At 45.8% G+C, this 25,166-nt stretch overlaps 1 protein-coding gene across 2 annotated transcripts in view; it reads right to left on the bottom strand.

Moving 5' to 3' along the window:
- Window positions 1-1,071: 1,071 nt before the first annotated feature.
- The window catches only part of KLHL26 (kelch like family member 26), a 29,785-nt gene continuing 5,690 nt past the window's right edge, over window positions 1,072-25,166 (bottom strand). Inside the window, exons 2-3 of one of the 2 annotated variants that reach the window (XM_038384509.2) lie at window positions 9,712-9,894; window positions 1,072-5,178 (exon numbers count right to left, since the gene is read on the bottom strand). In XM_038384509.2, the coding sequence (XP_038240437.1) occupies window positions 3,597-5,178; window positions 9,712-9,894 (1,765 nt within the window). In that variant the 3' untranslated portion in view covers window positions 1,072-3,596. The remainder of the gene's footprint in view (window positions 5,179-9,711; window positions 9,895-25,166) is intronic. The other variant, XM_038384510.2, reaches the window with a different exon arrangement.

Here is a 25,166-nt window from a genome sequence, read left to right on the forward strand (position 1 = left end):
TGCCTGGGGAGTTGTTAAGTGAGAATTAGCGAGGTTCTATTGTAGAGGAAACTAAAGTAGATTATGAAGCAGACAGAGCTTTGGGAAAGTATGAAATGACACTGCTGTATGAAACTGACACTGCCAAGCACAGGACACTGCCAAGAGCTCCAATTTTTCTTTACAGTTTGAAGTACATTTTCAGGCCCATAAAATGACAGAGGCTATTATCCTGGTAGTGCCATGAGCCCCTAATGGGACATGCCTGTGCTGCACAAATACCTAGAACTAATGACGCTTTGCTTTTACCGCTCCCCATCTGTTCAAGTGTATTTAAAAATGTGCCAAATCGGGTTTATCCCTGTAATGTTTATTGCTGCTCTGAATCTAACAAATGACTCAGAGTGCAATCAAACATTTGTTTGGCTTTGTTCACGCTTTGAGGGGAGAGGATCCCAGTCCAATTGCTGTTCACGCGGAGTGCAGCTCCACCAGCCAAAAGTGGCCAGTGCAGAGTTCTACAATAAAAATAAGAAGTGAAGCAAGTCCTTTCTTGCCCCTTCCCCTCCCCAAAATGAATACTGGACAAATCTATCTACGTATTTATACTGAGCACCATCACTATGTTATCAAACAAGACTGTCCTATTACAGGCACAAAGCCAGCGAGGTCAGGACAAAGGAGAGAAGGAGAAATTTACACGAAATCGGTCCATGGTTCTTGAAAATAGGTAGATGGTTTCCAAGCAAACTCAGTCCCAGATGACAGGCTTGTAACTGAAGAATGCATACAGGAAAGCTGAACCTTTTGCCCCCACTAAGTCCCTTTAAGGCTCAAAGTTGTTGAACTGAGCATCCAAGAAACAAAGCAGTATCATTTTCATGTAGACCCTGTGTTCATTCAAGTAGCTTCTATCCAGCAAAGAACCCAGTTTATTTTCAGCGTAACAGAGCTTATGTATATAACAGCTCAGAGCCATTACTATGTATTTTACATGAGTAAAACTTCTTTTATTACTGGTATGCAAGATACACATTTTCACAAGAGTTCAGCCAGTTTCTTTTAGATACAGAGCAGCTAGAATTTTGAAAGTTAACGTTATGAAAAATAATTTTATTTTGATATAGATCTATAAAAAGAACATTCCATTAACACACAGATGGTGCATAGCACTGCTCTGCCAGCAGTCTCCGGCTAGGGAATCAGGAAACCCACCCTAGCACAGATTCCATGGGGGACTGACAGGGAGTACAGTGACTAGGCTAGTTCAGTGGGTAAGTGTCAAGCTACAGTAAGTCTGCTTAATTAATGCCCACTTTGGAATGGCTTTTTCTATCCCACTATCAAGGAAGCCACCCTTCCAAAGATGCATTCAAACTGATTTTTTTTCCACAAGGGTAATTTAAAAAGGACCCCAAGAATGTATTTTTCATAATTTCTAAAGTATATTCCTCTTCTCTTTCCCTGCAATAATTTAATCACCACTGTCGAAGCTTGAAATGAAAAAAAAAAATCAATTTTCCTTAGCACCAGGTTCCTATCTCATCCTTCATGCAGGCTCTCTGGTTTGTTTACTGTAAGGTAGTTTGTGAGCACTGGGAATATGCACCTTGGTTTGTTATCAGAGGGCTGCTCTTCGGCTCTGCATTGCTGGCATAGAAAGAGTATTTATATGAAGGTTAGAAAAAAAAATAGGAAAGAGCACTGAAGTGTTCCTCTGGGAGGAAACCCATGCAAAGTTGCATGAACTTTGCAACTGGAAGAAAAAGGGCAGATTACATTTGGGGTTTACTCACGTCTGATTAACATGTAGAGGTAGAATATTTTAATAAATATTTTGTTGTTTTAGTGCTTCTATTAACATTTCTTTCTTCTCAAATTTTGTCCATTTGTTGGTAAGCCACCTTCTTTGCAGCATCTCTAGTACGTCTGCAGCAAAATGGGGGCTTTATTTTTATTCATTCATCACTGGCAAAATATGGAATGAAGATGGAGAATTACATTTCACCAGGTTAGCCGGGTAACATGCATACTTACTCTATCGCTTTTTCAAATACCTGAATTTAAGTCCTAGAGAAAGATATCTGAAAATTAATTTGAATTATGAAGTTCATGCTTTATCACTTGGGCAGAAATAGGCCTGATTAATGATACATTAGCAAAACAGACATTTTATACTCCCTATAAAAGGTGACAGCTCAGCATTTATATAATGCCAGAACGTAACTGTTTCTCAACATTTTGCATACACCAAAAAAGAGAAATATAATGAAGCCCTTGGCACAGAATTCCTGATACAAGGAGAAACTTCAATTTACCAACAGGTTAATTTGCTTAGAAAACTGACCTGAAAAAAGAACATATCTGAGAAGTAAAAACCTTCTATGTGCAGAAAACACAAATATATTTCACACACTGCAAAGCCCTCTTAAAATGAATCTCTAGTTAAAGAGTAAAACATTTTGGGGCGACAGAACTTTACGTTTCACAGAGTTCTGTTGTATTAGAAGCGGATGTTTCTTATTCATAAATTGGGTGGCTGGGGAACCTTTTCGCAGTAGGACAAGCACCACTGGCTCTTTGGTAGTATTTAAAAAAACCCAGTTTGGGTAAATTTGCATAGGGGAGGGAAGGGAAATGCACTCAAAGGGGAAGGAGATGCGAAAGACGCAGTAAATGGGCCCTAGAAAGCAGCTCTGGGTGCCTTCTGCCTATATCATCAGGGTACAAACAGCTACCAATTCCAAGGTTCTTACTGCTGGGGATGTCACACACTTTATTGGCAATTATGAAAATCATGCATGTTTAGCAATGCACTCCAGCTCCTGGCGAGCTGCCAACATGGCCCCTCCGGGTTGCAAAGTTTGGGCGCTCCAATTGAGGGGAGTTTTGTTGAGTAGGACATTACATGGTTATCAGGAGAAGGAGCTTCATTAAATTGTCCCATTTGGTGAAGAGCAAACAGAATCAACACAGAGCTCAGTGGCCAGAAAGAACCTGTATCCTATTAGACAAAAGGAAAGAAAAAAAATCACTTCTTGGGAAGCCAAGAACGTGCGTCATAATCCAAGCACCTCATCTAGTTTCCAGCATCCCCTTATTGCTTCTGGAGGTCAGTATGTTATAAAGAGTTTGGTTTTGTTGGTTAAAAACAAGACGATGACACAAATCTACACACTCCAGTGAGCTTTTGGAATTGTGAAACATTACTGAAATCACATCAGAACTCATCTAAACATCCCACAGTACTTAACACGCTCCTGAGCGGTCACTGCCTGCAATGCAAGACCTCGTTAAAAAGATGGGCAGTCAGAGAAATGCATCCTCCCCGTCCAGGACAACAACGAAGAGCCTTGTCTAGCTGTAGCATATGTTAAGTCTAACTGGCCAACAAGTGCTTCTGAGGGAACACACCGTCAGAAGGCTACATAGGAGGAAGAGGAGATTTCCTGGATAAGGGAATGCAAAGTATTTTCCTCCTCCCTTCCCCCGCCATCCCTCCCCCCGAAACAAACAAACGAAACACAACTTTATTTGCAAACAACAAAGAGACAACACACAGTCCTGAGAACATGCAACACAAGAGAGGAGCTCCCAGACAGCACAGTCCCACATGGTTATCTCTGGGTTGTTATTTGTGGCAGTATAACAGGAGCACATGCTATGCCAGCAAAAGACTCTGGGAAATGCAGGTCCCTTTCCCATTCATCTGTTTCCATGTTATACACTTGCACGATGCTCGTTACATTGTTCAGGTGCCAGTTGTACCCTCCCACAATATAGATCTTCTTTTCTAACAAGCAACAACCAGCTTCTGACTGACCTGCCCGCATAGGGTTCACGGTTGTCCATTGGTCAGTTTCAGGCACATAGTATTCCACAGCCAATACATCAAAACAACGGTCAACATGGTCCATGCGCCCTCCTAGGGCATAAATCCTCATATTTGCACTGACCATGGCATGCAGGACTCTGGGTTCATTCATTGGGGTTTTAAACTCCCACTGATCAACTGCCGGGTCATAACAGTGCAGGGCTTTTTTGTCTTCCACTGATATTCCATATCCACCGGATATGTACAGCTTGCCGCCCACTGTGGCCCCAGCATGCCCCCACGTCCTGCGTTTGAGGGAGCACACATAGGTCCACTCATTCTTTTTGGGGCAGTACTTCTCTACGGAGGCCAGGCTCCCCGACCTGTTCCTCCCGCCCGTGGCATACACCATGCCGTACAAGACATTCAGCTGAAATTGTATCCTGCTCTCTTGCATGGCCTGGATGCGCAGCCACTGGTTCAAGTGGGGGTCATAGCGGTAGCAGATATCTACAGCTCCCTCACCGCTGCGGTACTGCAGATGCTGCCCCCCCACGACATAGACAAAGTTGTCGAGCACAGCCACACAGGCATGGCTGCTGCCCACCTCCATCTCAGTGAGCTCCTTGAATTGACGCACATTGATGTCTGGCAAGTAATACACTTTGCCGCTCACAGTCCGGTCGTTGTCAGTGTACGGGGTGCCGCCAAAGGTGATGAGGGACACGACGTCGGAACGGATGGTGGTTCGAGGAGACTGCATCTCATGCTGGCGGAAGGGCAGGATCTGGTAGTTGAATGCCTCCAGCAAATACTGCCGGCACAGGACATCTTCCACCATGATGTCCAGGGTCTGAACGCTGTCCACCAGCTCAGACGATTTCATGAGCGGGAAGCGAATGTGGCAGAGAACCTGGCTGGCATTGGAACGGCGGGACTGGTCATACTGCAGCCAACGGATGGCAGCTTGGAAGAGGTCTATTTCATTGCAGCTCTTTAGTTTATTGCTTTGCAGGAAGAAGACAAGGCGCTCCAGGGGCAGGTGAAGAAAGTCCTCTTCCTCAGAAATCTGAAGGAAGTGCCTAAAGGTGAATGCGTCTACTGATTCCTTCAAGGACGCGAGACTGAAGGTGGTGGCCATCTGCCCGATATTAAGACACGTTTCAACACTCATTGCGGACTTCAGGAACTCTTCACAGAGCTCTATCACAGGCACCATCTGGAGGAAGACTGCAGCTCCCAGCACATCCTGAATACAATCAAGATCGAGAGTCACTTCAGCACTATAAGCAAAGTCTATTATGCGTTTCAGTCCTTTTGCGGATACCCCTTTCAGTTCAATCACATCTTGGCTGGTTTCTCTCATCCCTCCTGTGAACATTGCCCTGAAGGTCAAAAACACAAGAGAAATTTTTGTTTCCAATCATGCGTAAAGTGATGCACTGTCTACCTTAAGTTGTTTTGTTTTTTGGTTTTTTTTTTGGTGGGGGGGGAAGAGAGGGGCTGGTAATCAAAGCACAGCATCTTGAAAGGCCTAACTGCCGAAGAGAAATGGGAGCACGAAATAATGGATACTAAATTTATGACAGAACATACAATGAAGGTTAAAAATTAAATATTCCAGTTATAAAAAAATAAGGTCTCAATCCTGCTCCTGCAAAAACCACCAGGGGTAACTGCACACCTAAATTCCTGATTTGCAAGTGCAAATGGGGGTTTTGTGGGTGCAATGGGAGTGCAGAGATTTCTACAGGCCCTGGTATTTGGGGGTTCAATGATGCTTTGGATTTACATGGAGCAGGGTGTTTCAGACAAGGATTTCAGTTTGGCCCACTGTATTGTGTGTAAACTTATTAATGGCTTTAAGATTCTGGACACATGGAGAACTTTGCAATTGGCTGCAAATCTCAATACAAGGATCTGATTTTTCTTGACTGTAAAATTCCATTTGGTAATTGTGATAGAGAACTGCAGAGAGCACGCTGCTGGCCAGTCACTGAGACATCCTGCCGGAAGCTAATGCCCAGCACACTTTGGCCACAGCCTTTATACACCCACCACTCTAGGAGTGCCAGGCATCAGTTGCCGAGTCTTACACTTCACAGAAATATTTGGACCAAGCCTATTAAAGGACCATCAGTGTTTTTATATGAGGAGGTCGAGAACTACTTAGCTACAAACATTTGCTCCAATTACGTGCTTCCCTGCACGCTAGTGCAGCTACACTGCTGTTTTTGAGGGTTATTCTCCACTCCCTATGAAACTGTGAGTTTGCAACATCTTCCAAAAGCTGCTGTTGTATTGCAGGAGGAAGGCAGGGAGCTAGCAGGCAATTAAAAACAATATCTAGTTACAGCACAGCTGTGAGCAAATCAGTTGACCAGGCCTTGCACAGATTAGACCCTGGATCCCCTCATCAGGAGGCTTCTAAATTCCACAGGCGGTACATGCAGAGCCAAGTGCTGCAGGCAAAGCTAGTAAGCTGTTCTAGGTAGGTTCTGCGTTTCCCAGATTCTCACTCTGTGGGCATGATGGGGCTGTTGCCGCATGTCATTTACAAGTTTACATTAAACTTAGGCGCCGTTTATGTTACTTCTGGGAAGCTTGAGTGCAAAGGTTTGCTTTGTGAACACATGCCTCAGCTAGTGTTGCCAGAGGGGCACAGGGAGCAAACACCTCTTGCAAACAGGTTGCTGGAGAAGCAACGAGGAGCCACTTTAACCAAAACCAGGCTCAGGCTGCATAAAGGTCCAAAGGGTCTGCAATTCAAAAAGGGCTTTTAATGGACATGTGCTTCCCCCCACCTCATGGCCTCACACCCCCACCTTGCCCCCTTTGCCTCTCTCTTCCAAGTTCCACCCTCTTGGATTTGTACATCACCATGGGGCTGCTGCAGGAAGCTGCAGAAACGTCAAGGAGCAGCCACACTAAAGGTATATCTACACGGCCAGTCAAGGTGTCTCTGCAGCGCCTGGAGGAATATTCACACTACCTTTCACTTAGCTAGTGCGGGTAATCATCGCAGTGAAGACATGGTGGCTCAGCCTTCAGCACAAGCCAGCAACCGAAGTACGGAGCCAGGGTCCCTGGCAGGCTAGTAACGGGATGGCGAGCCTGTCTTCACTGCTTTGGTTACCCCCACTATCCAGATGAAAGCTGGCATGGGCCGGCATACCCACACTACAGTTACACCTTAGCTTGCAGGGTAGATAGACCCTAAAAGAGCCGGGAAGGGGGAAAGTGCCCCTCCCCAACCTCACAACTATTTGGCAGTTTGGAGGAGTTAGGCTTTTCATGGGGATTTTGTTTGACATGTTCTCCAATGACCTTTGCTTTGATTTAAAAGGTCTAAATAGGCAGTCACTGCTACCTAAATTGGGGCACCTTGGGGAGAAGGAAACTGATTTTGTACCTTCAAGGAGTTAGATACAGGAGTAAAATAATAGCTTGGGGGTTTCATCAGAGGCAAGGGAGTTGCAATTCCCCTCCCCAAACTGTGCCAAAAGGATTGGTGCAGTCCAGTGTGGGCACCCAAACAGCTGAGCTGAGTGGGAGACCTGGGGATAAAATGGGCCTTCCATGGCCCAGTGACCAATAATACTATTGACTGGTGTTGTATGTCCATGCAACAGAAAGGAGCATTATATTACAATCCCTCCACATAATCATCTCCCAGAGCAGTTTCGGCAGGGCCGCCCAGAGGATTCAGGGAGTCTGGAGTCTTCAAGGGTGGAGGTTCTTCTGCTCCGGATGCGTTCGGTGGCACCGAAAGATCCCCCGCCACTGAATTGCCACCGAAAATTCTTCCTGGGGCCCCTGCGGGGCCCGGGGCAAATTGCCCCACTTGCCCGCCCGCCCGCCCCCCCGCCCTCCCCGGGCGGCCCTGGTTTTCGGCCCACCTGGGATGCAGACGTATTTGTGGGGTAGAGAAGCTTAATGTGAAGAAGGAAACAGGCAGGGGACTGGACTGGATGACCTCTCGAGGTCCTTTCCAGTCCTATGATTCTATGAAATAGTGAAATCATGCAATTCCTGTAAAAGGTGTTATGGGTCTGAAATACTGGCTACAGAAATGTATGAAAGAGGCATTTATTGCTCTGCCCCCCCTCTCCCCAACACCTTTCTGAATAAAAAGCAGGGTATTTTCAAAGGCTAGATTATGCTATCGTTGTTCCCCAGGACAGCCTTACTTAACACAACAGAGGTTGTAAAAGAACCCTACTAGGCAATTATGGTTGGCAGTGAGAACACACGAGCAATGGCACTGAGACAGCCTTTATGAATACAAATGGTGCTATTAGCATTTGGTGGAAGATCATCTCCATTGTTAATCGCCTGCCCGTTAGGGGAGAGCAATAAACCTTTAGGGCTCACGATAATGGGAAAAAACACAGCTCCTGGATTGGCTAAGAAAACAGACACACAATAAGGCAGCCCGGACCAGCAGCAAAATGTGGTGGAAAAATCAAGGAGACGTCCCTGCACACAGTGCTTGAAGTTCTTGGTCATTGGGATCCAGCAGCCAAGCCCCTCAGGCCCGGCAGGAGCCGGCACTTCCAGGGACTGCAGACTCCACCTACTGGGCCCTTTGCCCCTTTAGCTCCCAGTGTTGAACGGCCGTTCAGCAGGAACTCCAATGAAACTCAGGCTCTTCGGATCAAAACACCTGCTGGACCCCCAGTACCCTTTAGCGTTTGGAACTGCCGCCTCTCTGTCAGGAAGCGATCGCGCTCTCAAATGCGCTGTCAGTTAATAACAGTTTGACAGAGAGGTTGGAGGGCCCCGGGCGAGGATGTTAGCTAGTGACTCAGGACAGCTGGGTCCAGCACCCTGCTTTGCCTCAAACTCACTCCAGGTCTGGCCTAGGGCAAGTTAGCTCATTTTTTTGCCTCCATTCTGCATTGGTACCAAGAGGGTGACAGCCCTGCCTCACCTCCCAGGGGTGCTGGAAGGATACGTCCAGCCAAACTGTGAGGCTCAGCTACGCTGGGAATGAGAGATGAAGAAGACTTGGACATTCAGATGAGAAAAGAGACGCCTAAGAGGGAATATGACCGAGGTCTATAAAAACATGGTTGGTGTGGAGAAGGTGAGCAGGGAAGTGTAATTTATCCTTTCCCATAACACAAGAACTAGGGGTCACCTGATGAAAGGCAGAAGGTTTAAAACAAACACAAGGCAGTGCTTCTTCATACAAAGCACAGTCACTCTGTGGAACTCATTGCCAGGGGATGTTGTGAAGGCCAAAAGTATAGCTAGGTTAAAAAAAACGAATTAGCTCAGTTCCTGGAGGACACGTCCATCAGTGGCTATTAGCCAAGATAGTCAGGGATGCAACCCCATGCTCCGGGTGTCCCTAAACCTAGCAATGGACGACAGGGGATGGAGCACTCAGTAATTGCCCTGTTCTGTTCATTCCCTCTTGAAGCATCTGACACTGGTCAGACACAGGATACTGGGTTAAATGGACCACTGGTCTGACCCCAGGTGGCCATTCTGATGTTCTTAATGGGGGCCATAACACCTTAGATAAAATGACATGTAATAGTTGAAAATAACAAGCTAGCATTTGCATTATTGCTACCTAACTTCTCCCCTGGAGGCTCTTGTGGATGTGGCCACCATCCTTTCAGCTCAGAGCCACTCGATGACCCTCCATAATCAGCTGGAACAGCCACTTAGTTTCCCTCTCCGACAGGCAGAGAGCACTGCCCGTGCAGCCTCCAAAAGGAGATCAAGACCTAGAATTGAATATTGAATAGTTGCTCGCTCCGCACACTGACTTCACTGTGACTAAGGTGCAACTCAGTGTGAGTGAGCAGCCAGCCCTTAATTTCACAACCCACCAACTTTCCTAGAGTAAAGGAGGAAAGGCAAAGGAAGAGATGCCTGGTTCTGCTTTCCTGTCAGATTCTCACCTGAAGTAGTCACTGCAGGCAGCCAAGACAACTTTATGAACCTGAAACACTTCGTTATTTATAGTGAGGATGACATCAAGCAGCTGAGCCTGAGCCCGGAGCGAGGCCAGTCCTTGCAGGAGAGTGGTGCTGTGGCCAGGAGCAGAGAACGTGCATTTCAGGGCGCTGTTCTTGTCAGCCATGCTAAAAACAGAACAAGAGAAACAGACTGGTTTTTTAAATTTAAAACGTGTGATACACCTATGGAGCTACTTGCTGGGGAAGATGCTGTGATGTAAAGCAGTTTGACAGCAATCATACCGGGTTCTCCAGCTCAAATGCAGCGCAGAACATGATGATGTCCACAGCTTAGCTGTCACTCCCCCAATCCCAGACAGATTTCTGAATTTTTAAATTACATTTTCACATTACTGACAACAAGCTGTCAGCCTGCAGCTGACATGGGCTTCTCAGCTAGCAGATCAGAGCCAGCCTAAACACCAGCAAACAGGGCCAAACAATTCACACACACTGCTGGGACCCCACAGTTGTGACTAACTAACAGAGCCCATCCGGACCTCCAACTCTGGCCTTGATACTGGAGGGGAACGCAACTGACTGCTCAATCTCCGCAGCAGCCTGGCTGGAGGGGGGCTCAAGTCATAGCACATTCCATGCTGCAGCAGTTTAGCATCCTGTATATCCTAAGGCCAGCCCTGCTAACCCCTAATCAGTGCTTCCTTCACACCAGCTTGACCAAATCGAAGAGGGAATGCAAACTCTGACATTGCCATTTAGTGCAGCATTTGGCATTGCACTGTAACTAGACTCCTCCCCATGTCAATATCTTCTTGGGTTTCTTGAAATATCCTGTGCATGTTCTTTGCTATGGAGAAAATTCTCCCCTCAGATCCACATGCTGGGCCTTGACTCCGCTTCCTTACCTGCTACATGTAGGGTTCTCACTGGCAGCTGTGAGTTTCCCCACACAGACAGGAAGAGCAGAACATCAGAGCCCAGATCCTCCATGCAGCTGGGCAGACAATTACAGTTAAGATGTATATTGTCTAGCTCAGTGCTTCTCAAGCTCTCTGATGTGGGGGACTGGCAATTTTTTTTCCCAATGTGCGCACGAACCGGCAGCCGATGGCTCGTGGACCGCCACTGGTCCACAGACCACCACTTTGAGGAGCACGGGTCTAGGCTGAATTTTCAAGCCTGTCCGATGCTGGACCTGCAACCTTTGAAATCACACCACACTGGGGATAGGGTTTGCAAAACTTTTGAGGCCTATTTTCAAATTTGACCCACTGTTCACTTATTCTTGTCATTTTGCTCAACATCCCACACTTCTCTGTCTTTTGGAAGGAACCTCAGTGTCCAAGCCAGGATTTCGATTTGCAGAAATTATTCTTTTTTCAGACTATTGATCATCAGATTTTATTTAGCATTAGGGATGTAAAAGGTTAACCGGTAAGCATTAGACTTACTGTCAACCAACCTTAACCATTAACCCCCTGCACGCCACCTGGAGGAGCCCCAGCCCTGGCCGCATCAGCTGACCAGCGGGACCCCAGCCCCATGACCCGGCCATGCTGGCCACAGCAGCCCCAGCCATGCCAGGCCAGTCAGCCAGCTGCAACAGCTTCAGCCCCAGCTGTGCCAGGCCTATCAGAGGGACCCCAGCCCCAGCCACGCCGCGCCAGCTGGAGGGACCTCGGTTAACTGACATAATTTTAATCGTTTAACCAGTTAATTTTTTTAATGATATTTACATCCCTAATTAGCATATTTTGTGGAATGGGGAGGGAGTGACAGAGAGTTCCAGAGGGGTCCTGTAGAACCTGATGAGTTGCTGATGTAGTATTTACACAGTAATCTACGGATGTACGTTCAGTGCATCTTTTACCTAGAGATTAACTGCTGCCAAGCTCATCTGGAGATGCAAGCCATACTATGAGTGCATTTGGTATTCTAACCGAATAGGTGGGGGAAGGATTGGTGTTACTAACATTTATATTGGGGTAGTGCCTAGAGGCCAAACAGGTTGGGCCCCATTGTGCTAGGGGCTGTACAAATATATATGAAATGACAGTCCCTGTTCAAAGAGCTTGCAAGCTAAACCAAGAGACAGAAGAAGTGGATGAGACAAACAAGCAGGTCAGCTGGAGGGAAGAGACGACAGGGTAGCAAAATCAGCAGGATGTGCCCAGTTCTTAGCCAATAAGGAGCCGTGAACACAACTTGCCAACTGCTTAGTTGTGATCAGATGGCAGTTTCCTGTATGCAGTGCATTATGGCAGCAAGAGATAAAGAAAATCCATCAGAGTCCTGAGAGGTTGGCCAGCATTCTGGTCAGCTGTCATGCTCTGCCCACGAGGCAGCTGCCTTAATCAGGAGTGCCACATGCATGTCAACTGTAGAGCACTTTGGGGTCCATCAGGGCTATTAATGTATGGTTATATCTGGGGGGCAGTGAAGTGTGGCAGCATCCCTCTAGGGTATACATAATTCACTGTTACAAATCAGCTACCTACCAGTAGGACGAAGTCTTAGTTCATAAAGTTCAATACACTTCTGGCATCGGTTTTACTTCAGTGAAAATGTCACTTGTCCCCACCCATTTCTCCTTGTGAGCAGAAATGCATGTAGCTTGTATTAAGATGCCCTTGCCCCCTTCAGCAGCTAAAGACAAATGAGGTTGGAGCACATGAAGCTTTACGCATCTCTGTACCCTGTGAAATAACTATTGGACCAAGTCCAATTTAAATGAGAAGCTTAAAAAGAAAGATTCAGGTAAAACATGGCTTAAAACATCTCCTCTTATTAGCTGTTAATCTTGGAAAGTGAAGATGGAAGAGACTTACTAGGTTACATCTGGTCCCTCCCCCAGGGCAGGATATCTCATTAATGGAACATTCTTCAGGAGTCTGTCCTGTTTAGTTTTAAACATCCATCTCCCCGTGGGAGACTATTCCACAGTATAAGGCCTTGTCTACACACAAGGGCTGCACTGCTTTCACTATAGGATATAGTTCAAGCCACTAAAGCTGGGCTAGTCTGTCTGTCTTGGAAATCTGCTTTAGCCAAACACAAGTTTTTCCTTAGTCAAAATACAAGTTGTTTGGCTCAACACAGGATTAAACTGGGCGAAATTTAGTGCTCTGTGATACACAGATCAGACTAGCTGATCTAATGGTCCTTGGCCTTAAACTCTATGAATCTAACCTGGGACAATTTTTCCCATCCAGGATGGGGAATTAGCCATAATGGCATAAGCCACTTTACAACAGTCTAACTGAGCCCCATTAGGGGTTGTGCTGGTGTAACTATCTTGGTGAAAAATATCACACCCCAGAACAAAATAGGTCAAGTGGAACAAAAGCTGTGTGTAAGGCAGGCCTGACATCTCACTGTTCACAAGTTCGCCCCGTACCAATATTCCTCCTTCATTTAGTTTCATCCCGTTACTCCTAGTTATACCTCCTTGCCCCATGCTCAACAATTCCTCTGTCTACTTCATGTTTACACTTTTGGGTGAAAAGATGCAAAGGATCCAACAATTAAAGTCACTTTAACTCCTCTGATAAAACACATGAAAAATCCAATAGCATAAGGAGGGTTATTGTTGCCCATGTGTGCTAGGTGTACTGAAAAGTACCACCCCAAAACTGTCACAAAATAAACTGCTCAAACTGGAAACCCTAAGTCCAATGAAGACAAATAATCACAACCACAGGAAACAGAAGAAGAAGCGCAGAGAAACCAAGAGGCGGGGGGGCAAGGGGGAGAGGCAGGAACAAGCACTGCCTTGTGTCTCACAACACCGCAGTTAATAAAAGAGGATTTGTGATAAAAACAGATTAAGCTCAAACCAGTCTGTCTGTCATACCACAGGGCACAAAATAATGGTGCACTACATTATACTGTGTGGCCTTCCTCTCCATGCTATGTGCTACATGAGAAACGAGGAGAGGCAGAAGTTGGATGCCAGAGATGATGAAACACAAAAGGAAGCCTTGAATATTTGAAAGTGCCTTTGCAAGGTTGTTCGTATCTAATTTGAGATCATCTACATATACCGTACACTTATCGCTGTCACCATCTGATAGAGAAGAAATGGCCTGACTGGCAAAAGTAAGGAAGAGTCACCATCTACCACTCTGCTTCAGAACATGCCTTCAAGCTACAGAGCCTTCTTCATTGTACAACAGTGCCACGCTATTCACACGTCTGCAAATCTTTTCTCCCTCTTCTCTCCCACGCCCCCCTTTTAGTAGGATTGGGGGCATTTGGGGATTTTCCTTATTTTATTTCTTCACTCTCAAAGCTACGTGTTATGGCCACCCCCTCCCTCTGTTGCAGAGCCTCTCAGAGGACCTACGGAGACCTCTAGAGAAAAGCAAAGTGTTTTTCACCAAGAGCTGAGAATACTGCTTCTGTAGCACTTCAAGTTCCTCCCAGTCCAGGGAGCAAGGTGAAGTGGCTGTCTATATTAATGAGTCAGAATTACCCTGGTGTAAACATTCAACAATAAAAAGCCACATTCACATAAAGCATAACGTATTCAATGTACATTGCATCCGAGGGCTTTGTTCATTAACTTTAAGAGGACCTGAAAGCATTTGCAGGATCTGGGCTTTTAACACAGTTGCACTGCTAGGATGATGACTGCTAGGATAGTTATGTAAGGTTTGTATAATTATTCTCCTTCCCATACAGGAACAGCGGTTCCAGTGTACAGCATCTTTCTACCAGTATATCTGCATCCAGTCAGGGGGATTGTATTTATTGCTTTAATAGACCAGTTCAAGTGGAATAGTTTTCTAGTGTAGACAAGCCCTGAGTAGGGTACGTGCAGCTCATTGTAGGTGATTGTTCCATGGGCACTGCCCATGCTAGTGGCCAAATGTTCCCATAAGCTCCGTGACAGTCGCAGTTCTATTTAGTGAAAGGGACTGGCTGACTCAGAGACAGGTAATGGGACTGAACACCTTTCATCTCTCTGCTGCTCTTTGAAGCCAGCCCAAGCTACAAAGGATTGAAAACAATTGCATCCAATGAAGTGAGCTGTAGCTCACGAAAGCTTATGCTCAAATAAATTTGTTAGTCTCTAAGGTGCCATAAGTACCCCTTTTCTTTTTGCGAATACAGACTAACACGGCTGCTACTCTGAAATATATGATAGCTGTTTCGTAGCCCATGTGAAAGGAATTTGGTGAGTCTCAATGGTACATATCACAAAAAACAACCAGAAGAAAAAAAAAAAACAGACCTGGAGAAAAGCTCTGTGTGGCTCGAAAGCTTGTCTCTCCCACCAACAGAAGTTGGTCCAATAAAAGATTTTACCTCACCCACCTTGTCTCACAAAAAACAACTGCACCATTTGGTCCTATCTCTCCTGGGCAAACACATTGCATTAGAAAACATGAGTCTTACCTAACAAATGTTTAATAGAGGATCCCCCTTTGTGTGGCCAAGTGCTCTCATGTTTCAAGACACATCAGCTCATTGTGGTTAGCCCTAGGAGTTAACGTTCATTAGCACATTTTCTAACAAAACTAAACAGCAGTCTCAGGCCTTGTCTATAAGGGGGAAAGGGACTGGCCCAGCTATTCCAGGGTAACTCTCCCACATGGGTGCTATTCCAGAGTAAAAGTCACTTTTATTCCAGAACAGCGTGTCCACAGGTAAGTGATTATGGCAGAGCTATTGCAGAAGAGCTTATTCCACAAAAATTATGCTGGACAATTTCCCCATGTAGACCAGGCCTCTGAAAAAAAGCCCAAGGACTTAATGGCCCATGGATACTGAGTTCCCCTCTTATCCCTCCACTGTGTCTACACTAGGAAATTTTACCACCAATGCTGACACTGGTTCAGCTGAACCACAGTTGGTGCCACTGGGAGCCCTAGAATACACGGGGGTTCTGGAGGCTTCCAGTGGCAGCATGGTCCAGTGTTTATGGTGCTGGCCTAGGACTCAGGAGACTTGGGTTCCATTCCTGGCTCTGCCACTGGTCAGCAAGTCACTTCCTCTCTCTGTGCATCTATTTACTCTCCCACCCTTTGTCTGTCTGTTTAGATTGCAAACTCCATGGGGCAGGGACTGTCCCATCCTTTGTACAGCGTCAACACAATGGAGCCACACCAGACAGGGCTTCTAGGCACTACTTTAATTCAAACAAACAACAGCAACAACTGACAGTGCTAAAGACAGGACTGACCACAAGAGCCTCATGGCTGCCACTAGTCCTAATCCTGATTACCAGGGGTAGCACTGGAGAGATGGTGTTTGTAAGAGTCCCTATGGTAGACAAGTCTCTAACGGTAAGACACTGCAGGGGGTGTTTATGTGCATGAAGCTTGCACTGGCACATCTTTTCAGTGAATAAAAAAAGGACTTCAGACTCTCGAGCCATCGATCGGGCAGTGCTAAGCCCACATCAGCGAGGACAGCAAAACTAAAGTGAAGCCGGAGAGAATCACTTTATTTGCACGCGTGGTCTGAATACAAAGGGCCTTCTTTCCGAGCACTTGCAAGGTAGCACGAGAGAGATTTTACTAAGGTAGTTCATTTAAATGCCTTTAGTTTCGTGCCTATGTAAAAAGCACATTCAGATTCCAATTTCTAAATTACAATTAGACACTTAAAATCAAAACAAAAAAGTCAAACTCCCTCGGATAAGTCAGTGGTAGCCATGGTTACCGTAATATTTCAGATCCTTAGTCTTTATCTCACACACCCAAATGACAAAGTCGTTGTTTTCAGCAACTCACACTGACAAATATTACCAAGGAGCAATAAGGCTAAACAGACCGCTGAAGAGTTTGCTATTGGATGGAGTCATACCAATAGGCACCTTGACTTCCAGACACCACTTCTCTGGCCCTCTTTCCCTCTGCCAAAACCCACTAATCCGGCTCCTTCCAGACTAACATGCAAGGCTTGGCATTTGGAGGAGGAGGGCCCTTAGCTGCTACTCGGCCATGTGGCTCTTAAAAATACCTGGCCCATTAACCTACTTACATGCCCCGCAGCAGCAGCATCATGCAGGAAATTGAGTGGCCCACCATCAGAACAGTCTACCACAATAATCTAGCATCATCTCCCTGCCCAAATTAACAATAATCACTTAATGATCAGCAGCTAATTAAACATTAACAGAGTGGAGGGGTTGTTTTCCAGAGAAACCCACAAACACCTTTAGGAAGCAACATCGGTGAATAAAATAAATTTTGCTCATTTCTTTGTTCCCTCCCCCACCTTATCTCCCTCTTCTCCTTTTGTCCCCTGGCATCTTTGTCTTTCACCATAAATGATCAGGACGAGTACTGAGCTCTGGACTAATGTGTCTGTCCAAGCATTTCAAACACGCCCAGTGATCTGGGTGCCCAAACTGAGACTCTTTCAATGGGCACGATTTTCAGAGGGATCAGCCGTTTCTGAAAAAAACAGGGTCCTTTAAGGTGCCTCAAACTGGGCAGCCCAAAATCACTAGTCACTTTTGAAAACCTTTCCCTTTCTTTTACAATTGAGGTTAAGAAAAATCTGCTCTTCGGGGAGGGAAGGGGGGTTAATATTTGCTTGTTCTTAAAAATTATATACCTTTACATCAACAAGACAGCAACCATTGTTATTTATGTTATGGTAGCACTTAGACGCCCCAACTGTGGCTGGAACCCCATGGTGCCATGAATTGTAAATACAAAATACACATGCTAGGACAGTGGCTCTCAACCTTTCCAGACGACTGTACCCCATTCAGGAGTCTGATTTGTCTCACATACCCCCAAGTTACACCTCACTTAAAAACCACTTGCTTATAAAATCAGACATACAATAAAAGAATAGGAGTACTTGTGGCACCTTAGAGACTAACACATTTATTTGAGCATAAGTTTTCGTGGGCTACAGCTCACTTCATTGGATGCATAGAATGGAACATATAGTAAGAAGATGTATATATACACATACAGAGAACATGAAAAGGTGGAAGTAGCCATACCAACTGTAAGAGGCTAATTAATTATATGAGCTATAATCAGCAGCAGAAAAAAACTTTTGTAGTGATAACCAAGATGGCCCATTTAGACAGTTGACAAGAAGATGTGAGGGTATTTAACATGGGGAAATAGATTCAATATGTGTTATGACCCAGCCACTCCCAGTCTCTATTCAAACCCAAGTTAATGGTATCTAATTTACATATTAATCCAAGCTCAGCAGTTTCTTGTTGGAGTCTGCTTTTGAAGCTTTTCTGTTGCCGCCAAGAGTTTACAATCTATGTGGACAAGACAGCCTTACCATCATGCTAGGGTTGCCAGGTGTCTGGTTTTGCACCAGAATGTCTGGTTGAAAAGGGACCCTGGCAGCTCCAGTTGGCACAGCTGACTGGGCCGTTGAAAGTCTGGTTGGCAGTGCAGTGGGGCTAAGGCAGGCTCCATGCGGCTCCCAGAAGCAATGGCATGTCCCCCCTCCGGCTCCTATGCGTAGGGGCAGCCAGGGGGCTCCGAGCACTCCCCCCGCCCCAAGTTCTGGCTCTACAGCTCTCATTGGCCTAGAACCGCGGCCAATGGGAGCTGTGGGGCGGTGCCTGCAGATGGGGCAGTGCACATAGCTGCCTGCCCACGCCTCCACATAGGAGCTGGTGGGGGGACATGCCACTGCTTCCAGGAGCTGCCTGAGGTCAGCGCTGCCGGGAGTCTGCATCCCGCCCCCCTCCTGCCCTCTGAACCCCTCAGTCCCAGCCCGGAGCACCCTTCTGCACCCCAAACCCCTCATCCTCAGCCCCATTCCAGAGCCTGCACTCCCAGCCGGAACCCTCACACCCCTCCCATACCCCAACCCCCTGCCTCAGCCTGGACCCCCCTCCCATACTCTGAACCCCTCGGCTCAACCTCCCCAGCCCTGAGCACCCTCCTACACCCCAAGCACCTCATTCCCAGCCGGGGCCCTCACACCCCCCGCATATCCTAACCCCCTGCCCCAGCCCAGATCCCCCTCACACACCCTGAGCCCCTAATTTCTGTCTGCACCCTGGAACCCACACCCAAGCCCAGAGCCTGTACCCCCTCTCACACCCCAACTCTGAACCCCTCGGCTCAACCTCCCAGCCCAGAACCCCCTCCTGCACCCTGAACTCCTCATTTCTAGCCCCATCTGCACCCCCAGCTGGAGCCCTCACCCCCTCCTGCACCCCAACCCCCCACCCCAGCCTGATGAAAATGAGCAAGAAGGGGTGGGGCATGGGGGGGCATCAGAAGAGGGTGGGGCAGAGAGCGGGACAAGGGTATCCGTTTTTTTGTGAATAGAAAGTTGGCAACCCTACATCATGCCCATTTCAGAGATGGGGAACTGAGGTCCACAGAGATTAAGTGATTTGCCCAATGTCATGTACATAATCTGTAGCGAGCCTGGAACTGCATCCTGATCTCCTGAGTCCCACCTGGTGCTTTAACCAGACAATCAACCATGCCTGCACTTAAGCCCATACTTCGCTCTGATACCATTCAAGCTATAAGAAAAGGAGTACTTTTCTTGGCACCTAGGAGACTAACAAATTTATTTGAGCATAACCAAGCTTTTGTGAGCTACAGCTCACTTCATCTGAAAGCTTATGCTCAAATAAATTTGTTAGTCTCTAAGATGCCACAAGTACTCCTTTTCTTTTTGCGAATACAGACTAACACGGCTGCTACTCTGAAACCTGTCATTCAAGCTATGTCCATGCAGTGATTGGTTCTCAGAAGATCCTAAAAGGGGACACTCAGTAACAAAGATAGTGCTGTCATCAGACCCAGTTCTAATCTTGCTGGTCTATAGGAATGACTCCACCTTGGGCCCACATAAAATGATCCTAATCCTACAAATTACTCTGGCGGCTACACAGTATCCCAATTGTATAAAACAACCAGCTACTCTCTTCCATTCCTAAAATTTCAGGAGGATTCAAACACACAAGGACCTCAAGAGATGGAAAGACTCAGCCAGATACAAAGGGTTACATGGGAAAGTGTTACAAATTCTGTGCCCTGTCTTCATGATACTCCTTACGGGTAATAACACTGTCTGATATGATAGAGAAAGCGTCCGTGACTGGCTTACATCCTCTGGAGTCATAGTCTGTTAATCCTCCAGATCCAGTCCTTAAGCCAAATGACACTAGTTTAAAACAAGCCAAATACATCCGATCCCAACTACATAAAATGAGATCCTCTTTTAAAACCATGATGCATTATCTGCAACACAGTAGCATCTAGAGGCCCAAACCTGGACCCATGTTTTTTCTACCATTTGTTTGTTTTCTTTGCCTAATACAATTACACACACACACACACACACACACACACCCCGACCACAAGCATCGTAAAATAGCCAGCATTTCCACGGGCCGCTGTGCAAAAGCGGAGAGGCCACCTAGTGGTGCCAAACAGCACAGCTGGCAAGAGTAACATCGAACCCGCTTGTGTGCCATAGTGAAGTGCAGTAATTCATCCAGATCCCAAACAGGCTTAATTACTTGGGGGCTCTTGGTTTGTTTTTCATTTCCCACACTGCCCCCGGCAATACGTCTAGTTCAAGAGCATGTGCACATGACTGAAATACGGAACCAGGTACAATGAAACACCCTACCCGAATTAATCCATGATGCCACTGCTTCTGCCTTTAAATCCCTTCTCGAGACCCACCCCTGCTTCCACACCTACCACAAATCAGCGATGGCTAGGTTGTACCACTCTCAGAGAGTGGATTTTATTTAAAAAAAAAAAAAAAAAAAAAAAAAACACAGCACACAATACTAACACCCCGTACAGAGCAGGGAAGAACAGTTCCCTCCACTCTGAGTCACTGCGTGAAATTTTCTGCTCCATTATGCAGCAGGTCACACTACTTGCTCACACTTGTCCCTCCCATTCTGGCCTTAAAAAAAAAAAATCTATCAATCTACCCCATGTCTGATGTGTTGGACTCAGCGCTTTGTGTGGTAGCTGCCTCTGTAACCCTGCCATGGTACAGTATTTTCATTACCCTCGTCCTTCCCCCTTTTTCCACACTCACCACAACTTAGTTCAAAGATAGATTGTGAACTCTTTGGGTCAGGATAGGTCTCTGTTGCTATGTGTCTTTGTAGCACTTGACTGGGACGTCTGGGCACTACTGCACTATAAGGGCGTGTCTACACTGCAATGAAAAGCCCGAAGCAGGCCCATGCCACCTGACTCAGGCTCACAGGGTTCAGGGCCTGTTTCATTGTGGTGTAGACACCCAGGCTCAGTCCGGAGCCAGGGTTCTAGGACTCTGCGAGGTGGGAGGGTCTTGGAGCTGGGGCTGACATCTACCCTGCAATTAAACAGCCCCTTAGCCAAAGTCAGCTGGCATGGGCCAACCATGGGTGTCTAATTGCAGTGTAGACACACCCTAAGTGACAGAGTATCAATTACCTATGTTACTTACAAATACAAAATGTGAAATACAGTAAAATGGATGGAAATTTAAGGCTCAACTTTCATGACCCATGGAGTAATTCCCTCCATAAACACCCATCCACCAGATTGGTGCTGCTACCCACTGCCAATCTGAAGCAAGAGTGGAAAAAAAAACAAAACCCAAAACACACCATCATTTTGCCTGCCAGAGCGTTTTAAACACTTCCACTTTAACGCAAAGACAAGAAATTTGGGTTTGCAGCACTGGCAAGCAGCTGCATGAGCACTTGAAATCATAATGCCAGTTCCAAATTCTGTATGGTCAAATTCTCTTAATATCGCTCATTTCCTGCATTATCTATGACCTTTTCACTCACCTTCTGGGTAAGGATGTGCCCATTATAAGCTCTCCTATAGCATTTCTAAAAGTCTTGGACGGGACATAAACTGGTTCTACACTATGCATCTTGAACTCCATCTTCTCTGTATTAACTGAGCAGAACAGTCTAAGTCCTACCTGAGTGCTGCAATGGCTTTTCTTTGGAAAGGTCATTTCATTTCATTTTCTATTCTCCTTCTACGAAAGGTCAGCAATTATAGTTAATATAAATTAGAAATGGAAAAAAAGACTTCATAGGCCCTCTAGTCCAGTGGTTCTCAACTTATTTACCATTGTGGACTGCATATGCAGCTCTCTTTGTGTTATCTGGGCCGCATCCACACAATATATATATTACCTGTATGGCCCTGAAGTTGTCACATGGGCCGCAGTTGTGTGCTGATTGGGCCACAAGCAGCCCTCGGGCTGCAGGTTGAGAACCAGTGCTCTAGTCCAGGGGTTCTCAAACTTCATTGCACTGTGACCCCCTGCTGACAACAAAAATTACTACACGACCCCAGGAGGGGGGGACCAAAGACCAAGCCCCACCACCTGAGCCTTGCTGCCCCAGGTGGGGAGGCCAAAGCTGAAGCCCAAGGGCTTCTGCCTTGGGCAGGGGACATGTAACCTTAGCTCTGGGCAGTGGGACTTGGGCTTCAGACTTGCTGGGGCCCAGGACCAACACCAGCCTTGGCGACCCCATTAAAATGGGGTGGTGACCCACTTTGGGGTCCCAACTCACAGTTTGAGAACCCCTGCTCTAGTCCATTGTCCTACTAATGCAGGATTGTCCCTTAGAATGCACTAAATGTTTACTTATAGAGTAACTCACAATGCCTGTAAAGCACTTCTGAAGTTTACTTTTAAACTACATAATCTGAAACCATCAGCTCAGAAGCCTTTAGATGCTGAAAGAAAAAAAAGCAGCAATCATTTTTAGTGACTCAACTACAGCATAAACATTTATATCAGTATATGTCTACCATAGGTGGAAGCTAAATTTGTTTTAATAGCTCCTTGTTGCAAAAGCTCAGAATATAAATCTATGCAAAACTGAATTTTTGAACAGTTCCTAGAGAAAAAAGGTCTCCTAATGGACCAGACTTCACAATAAAGGTATATTAGGTTACAGCAACATAAATTCAATCCTAGCCTCTTAGTTCAGCCCATAATCTCCCTTTGTACTGGGTTTCCCCTCCTTCCTGATACATTTGATCTCTTTCTCCCACCTTCTTTAAGGAAGAAAAAAAACAGACCTGTTTGCTCTTGATGTGCAATGAGACACATGCATTTTTTAAGCTGGAGAAAACCATAGGTTTCCCGCATCCATTCATTCTGCTCTTGGCAGGTGACACCAAAGTATATTATAGGATTCCTGGGTTGTGGGAAATATTTCACATTTTTCATTTTGTGCAGACTTTATTTTTGGGGTGGGGGAGGGAGGGGAATGGGAGTCTTTGTTTTACTAAAAAAGTTTATACCACTTGCTTCTCTTATTTCCTGTGGTAGATTATTCCAAATTCGCAGCTCTTCCCAATACCTTGCTGAGACCCTCCCTAGTCAGTTCCCACTCAGGGACTCTGCACAATACCCTTTCCCTCGAGTCCAAAAGGATTTTTCCTAGAGCATAGCACGACCCTTCCTCTTGTCCTCAAACGCTGCAGTAAAGTTCACCCATCCCTCAATCTAATATGCAGTTCAGGACTCTTCTCCTCCCAGGGGACACCAAATGAGTCTTGCTATCTCTTCTGTAACCACCTTCTCTGGAGTCGGAATCCTCCTTTAGGACCTGGGCTGTACCCATTCTTCCAAACGTAGCTATTTATGTATCCTGAACCTCTCCCTCACCAAGTTAGAAAGGGCTGGATGTAATAGCCCTTTGCATTTCATCAATTCTTAACTGCACGAAAAGCAAGAAGCATTAACTTCAAAAGACAAGGTTTGGATTTGAGATCAGTCTGGTTTTGTTTTAAAGGCACTGAATTCTTACTGCAGCCTTTTAAACAATCAAAAGGGGAATAATGTAACTGAAAAGCATTGCAAACACATGTGAACGGACATGCAGTATGTGTGCACACATACTTCTTACTATGCAAAACCCAGGCAAATTCAGGATTATAGTGACCCTTCTGTCTATGCACATGGCACATAGCCAATGCAAGATCATATGCAGTTCTGAGACCATCTCTGCCTTACTGGGTTAGCGTATAGGATGTGTAGCAGACATCGCTGAATTTCCTGGCTTTTAGGAGGTTACGGTGTTATTTTAAAGCGAATAGTATTAACAGTGGAGTAGTTACACTGCACTAGTTGCACAGACAGAATTTCCAGCTGTTTGAACAATCCTGCACCACTTAAATGATATCTGTATGCGTAACTGCAACAAAGGACTGTTTTCATCTGCCTTCGAGAATAAATATTTAATGAGCACAACAAATCAAAATAAAGGTCAGGAGGAGGTGCCCTTAAAGCTTCTCCCTCACAGAGGTGTAATGACACACCAAGGCTACACAACAAGTCAGTAGCAAAGCTAGGGCTAGAATTCAGAAAGGCCTCTTCCCCAATGATGTGCTCTAGCCTCTAGAACACTGCCTCCCTATAGCGTGATACATGTATTGACTATTTCTTTTGCAAATGCAGACAGTTTAAGTTGAAAGGGCACACTTGTCCTCCCAAGTGAAGGAATGACACAGTAGTATACGATTTAGAATTGACAGGGAATGCAAGCTACCGAGCACTGTTCAACTATAACAACTTGTAGCTCATGAGAGTGAAACAAATGCATGCATTAAACCAGAAAGACTAGCATGTGGCAATCCCACTGCGTACACAATCAAACCTGTATTTACTGCCATGTACTAACTGTGTCACCTGTGCTAGTGGTCCACAAGATCTCCATCCTTGAGAAATTTCCTATCCCCTCTAAAGCAAGTCTCACCTTGACATGGTCATCGGTTTAAATTTCATTGCAGTCACCGGCTAATGCAGCCAGGAAGGGAAGTCTCTTCAGGATTTCAGGATTTTTTCCAAATGTGAAGCATGTCACTTGAACAATTATACATTTTAACTTGCAAAGAAAGGGGTATGGTTTATGTATGTCGTGTTTTAGAACGCATAAACAACAATGCAATTGCAGATGCCTAAGTTGAAAAGTTCTCTGAATGGTCTTTGCCACCCTATATTAAGTAGCCACCTGTTCACAACAATCAAAGGAACTACACTTCTTTTAGCAGTGAACAGGTTTTACATATATGTATTTTATACACACACACCAGAAGTTTAAGAGGTTTTAATGTATATATGGAAGAACTCCCATCTGAACAGTGCAGGACAGAGATCTGGAGCTGGCTTTCTGAATCAACTGTTAATATTACATATCCTTTAAAGGGGACATTATAGTGTCTAGTGGGCCAAAAAAATCAGCCCTCCCAACTATGCTTCCGTGCCCACCCTCACAAATGTCACACTGTCCTTCTACACCACTTGTCTGGGTCCATTATTCTGAGCATAAGGGATTGAAACATACAAAGTGCAAGAGGATCCTTGTACTTTTCAGTCCCCTGACAGATCACAAGAAAACAAACAGGATGGCCAGCACAACACATGCGAGTATGGAGAAACGCAGCACCCTGCATGTGCCCAGTAAGAAAGACTGGGATATTATCAGT

The sequence above is a fragment of the Dermochelys coriacea genome, chromosome 25, assembly GCF_009764565.3.
Source record: "Dermochelys coriacea isolate rDerCor1 chromosome 25, rDerCor1.pri.v4, whole genome shotgun sequence".
Classification (NCBI taxonomy): Eukaryota; Metazoa; Chordata; order Testudines; family Dermochelyidae; genus Dermochelys; species Dermochelys coriacea.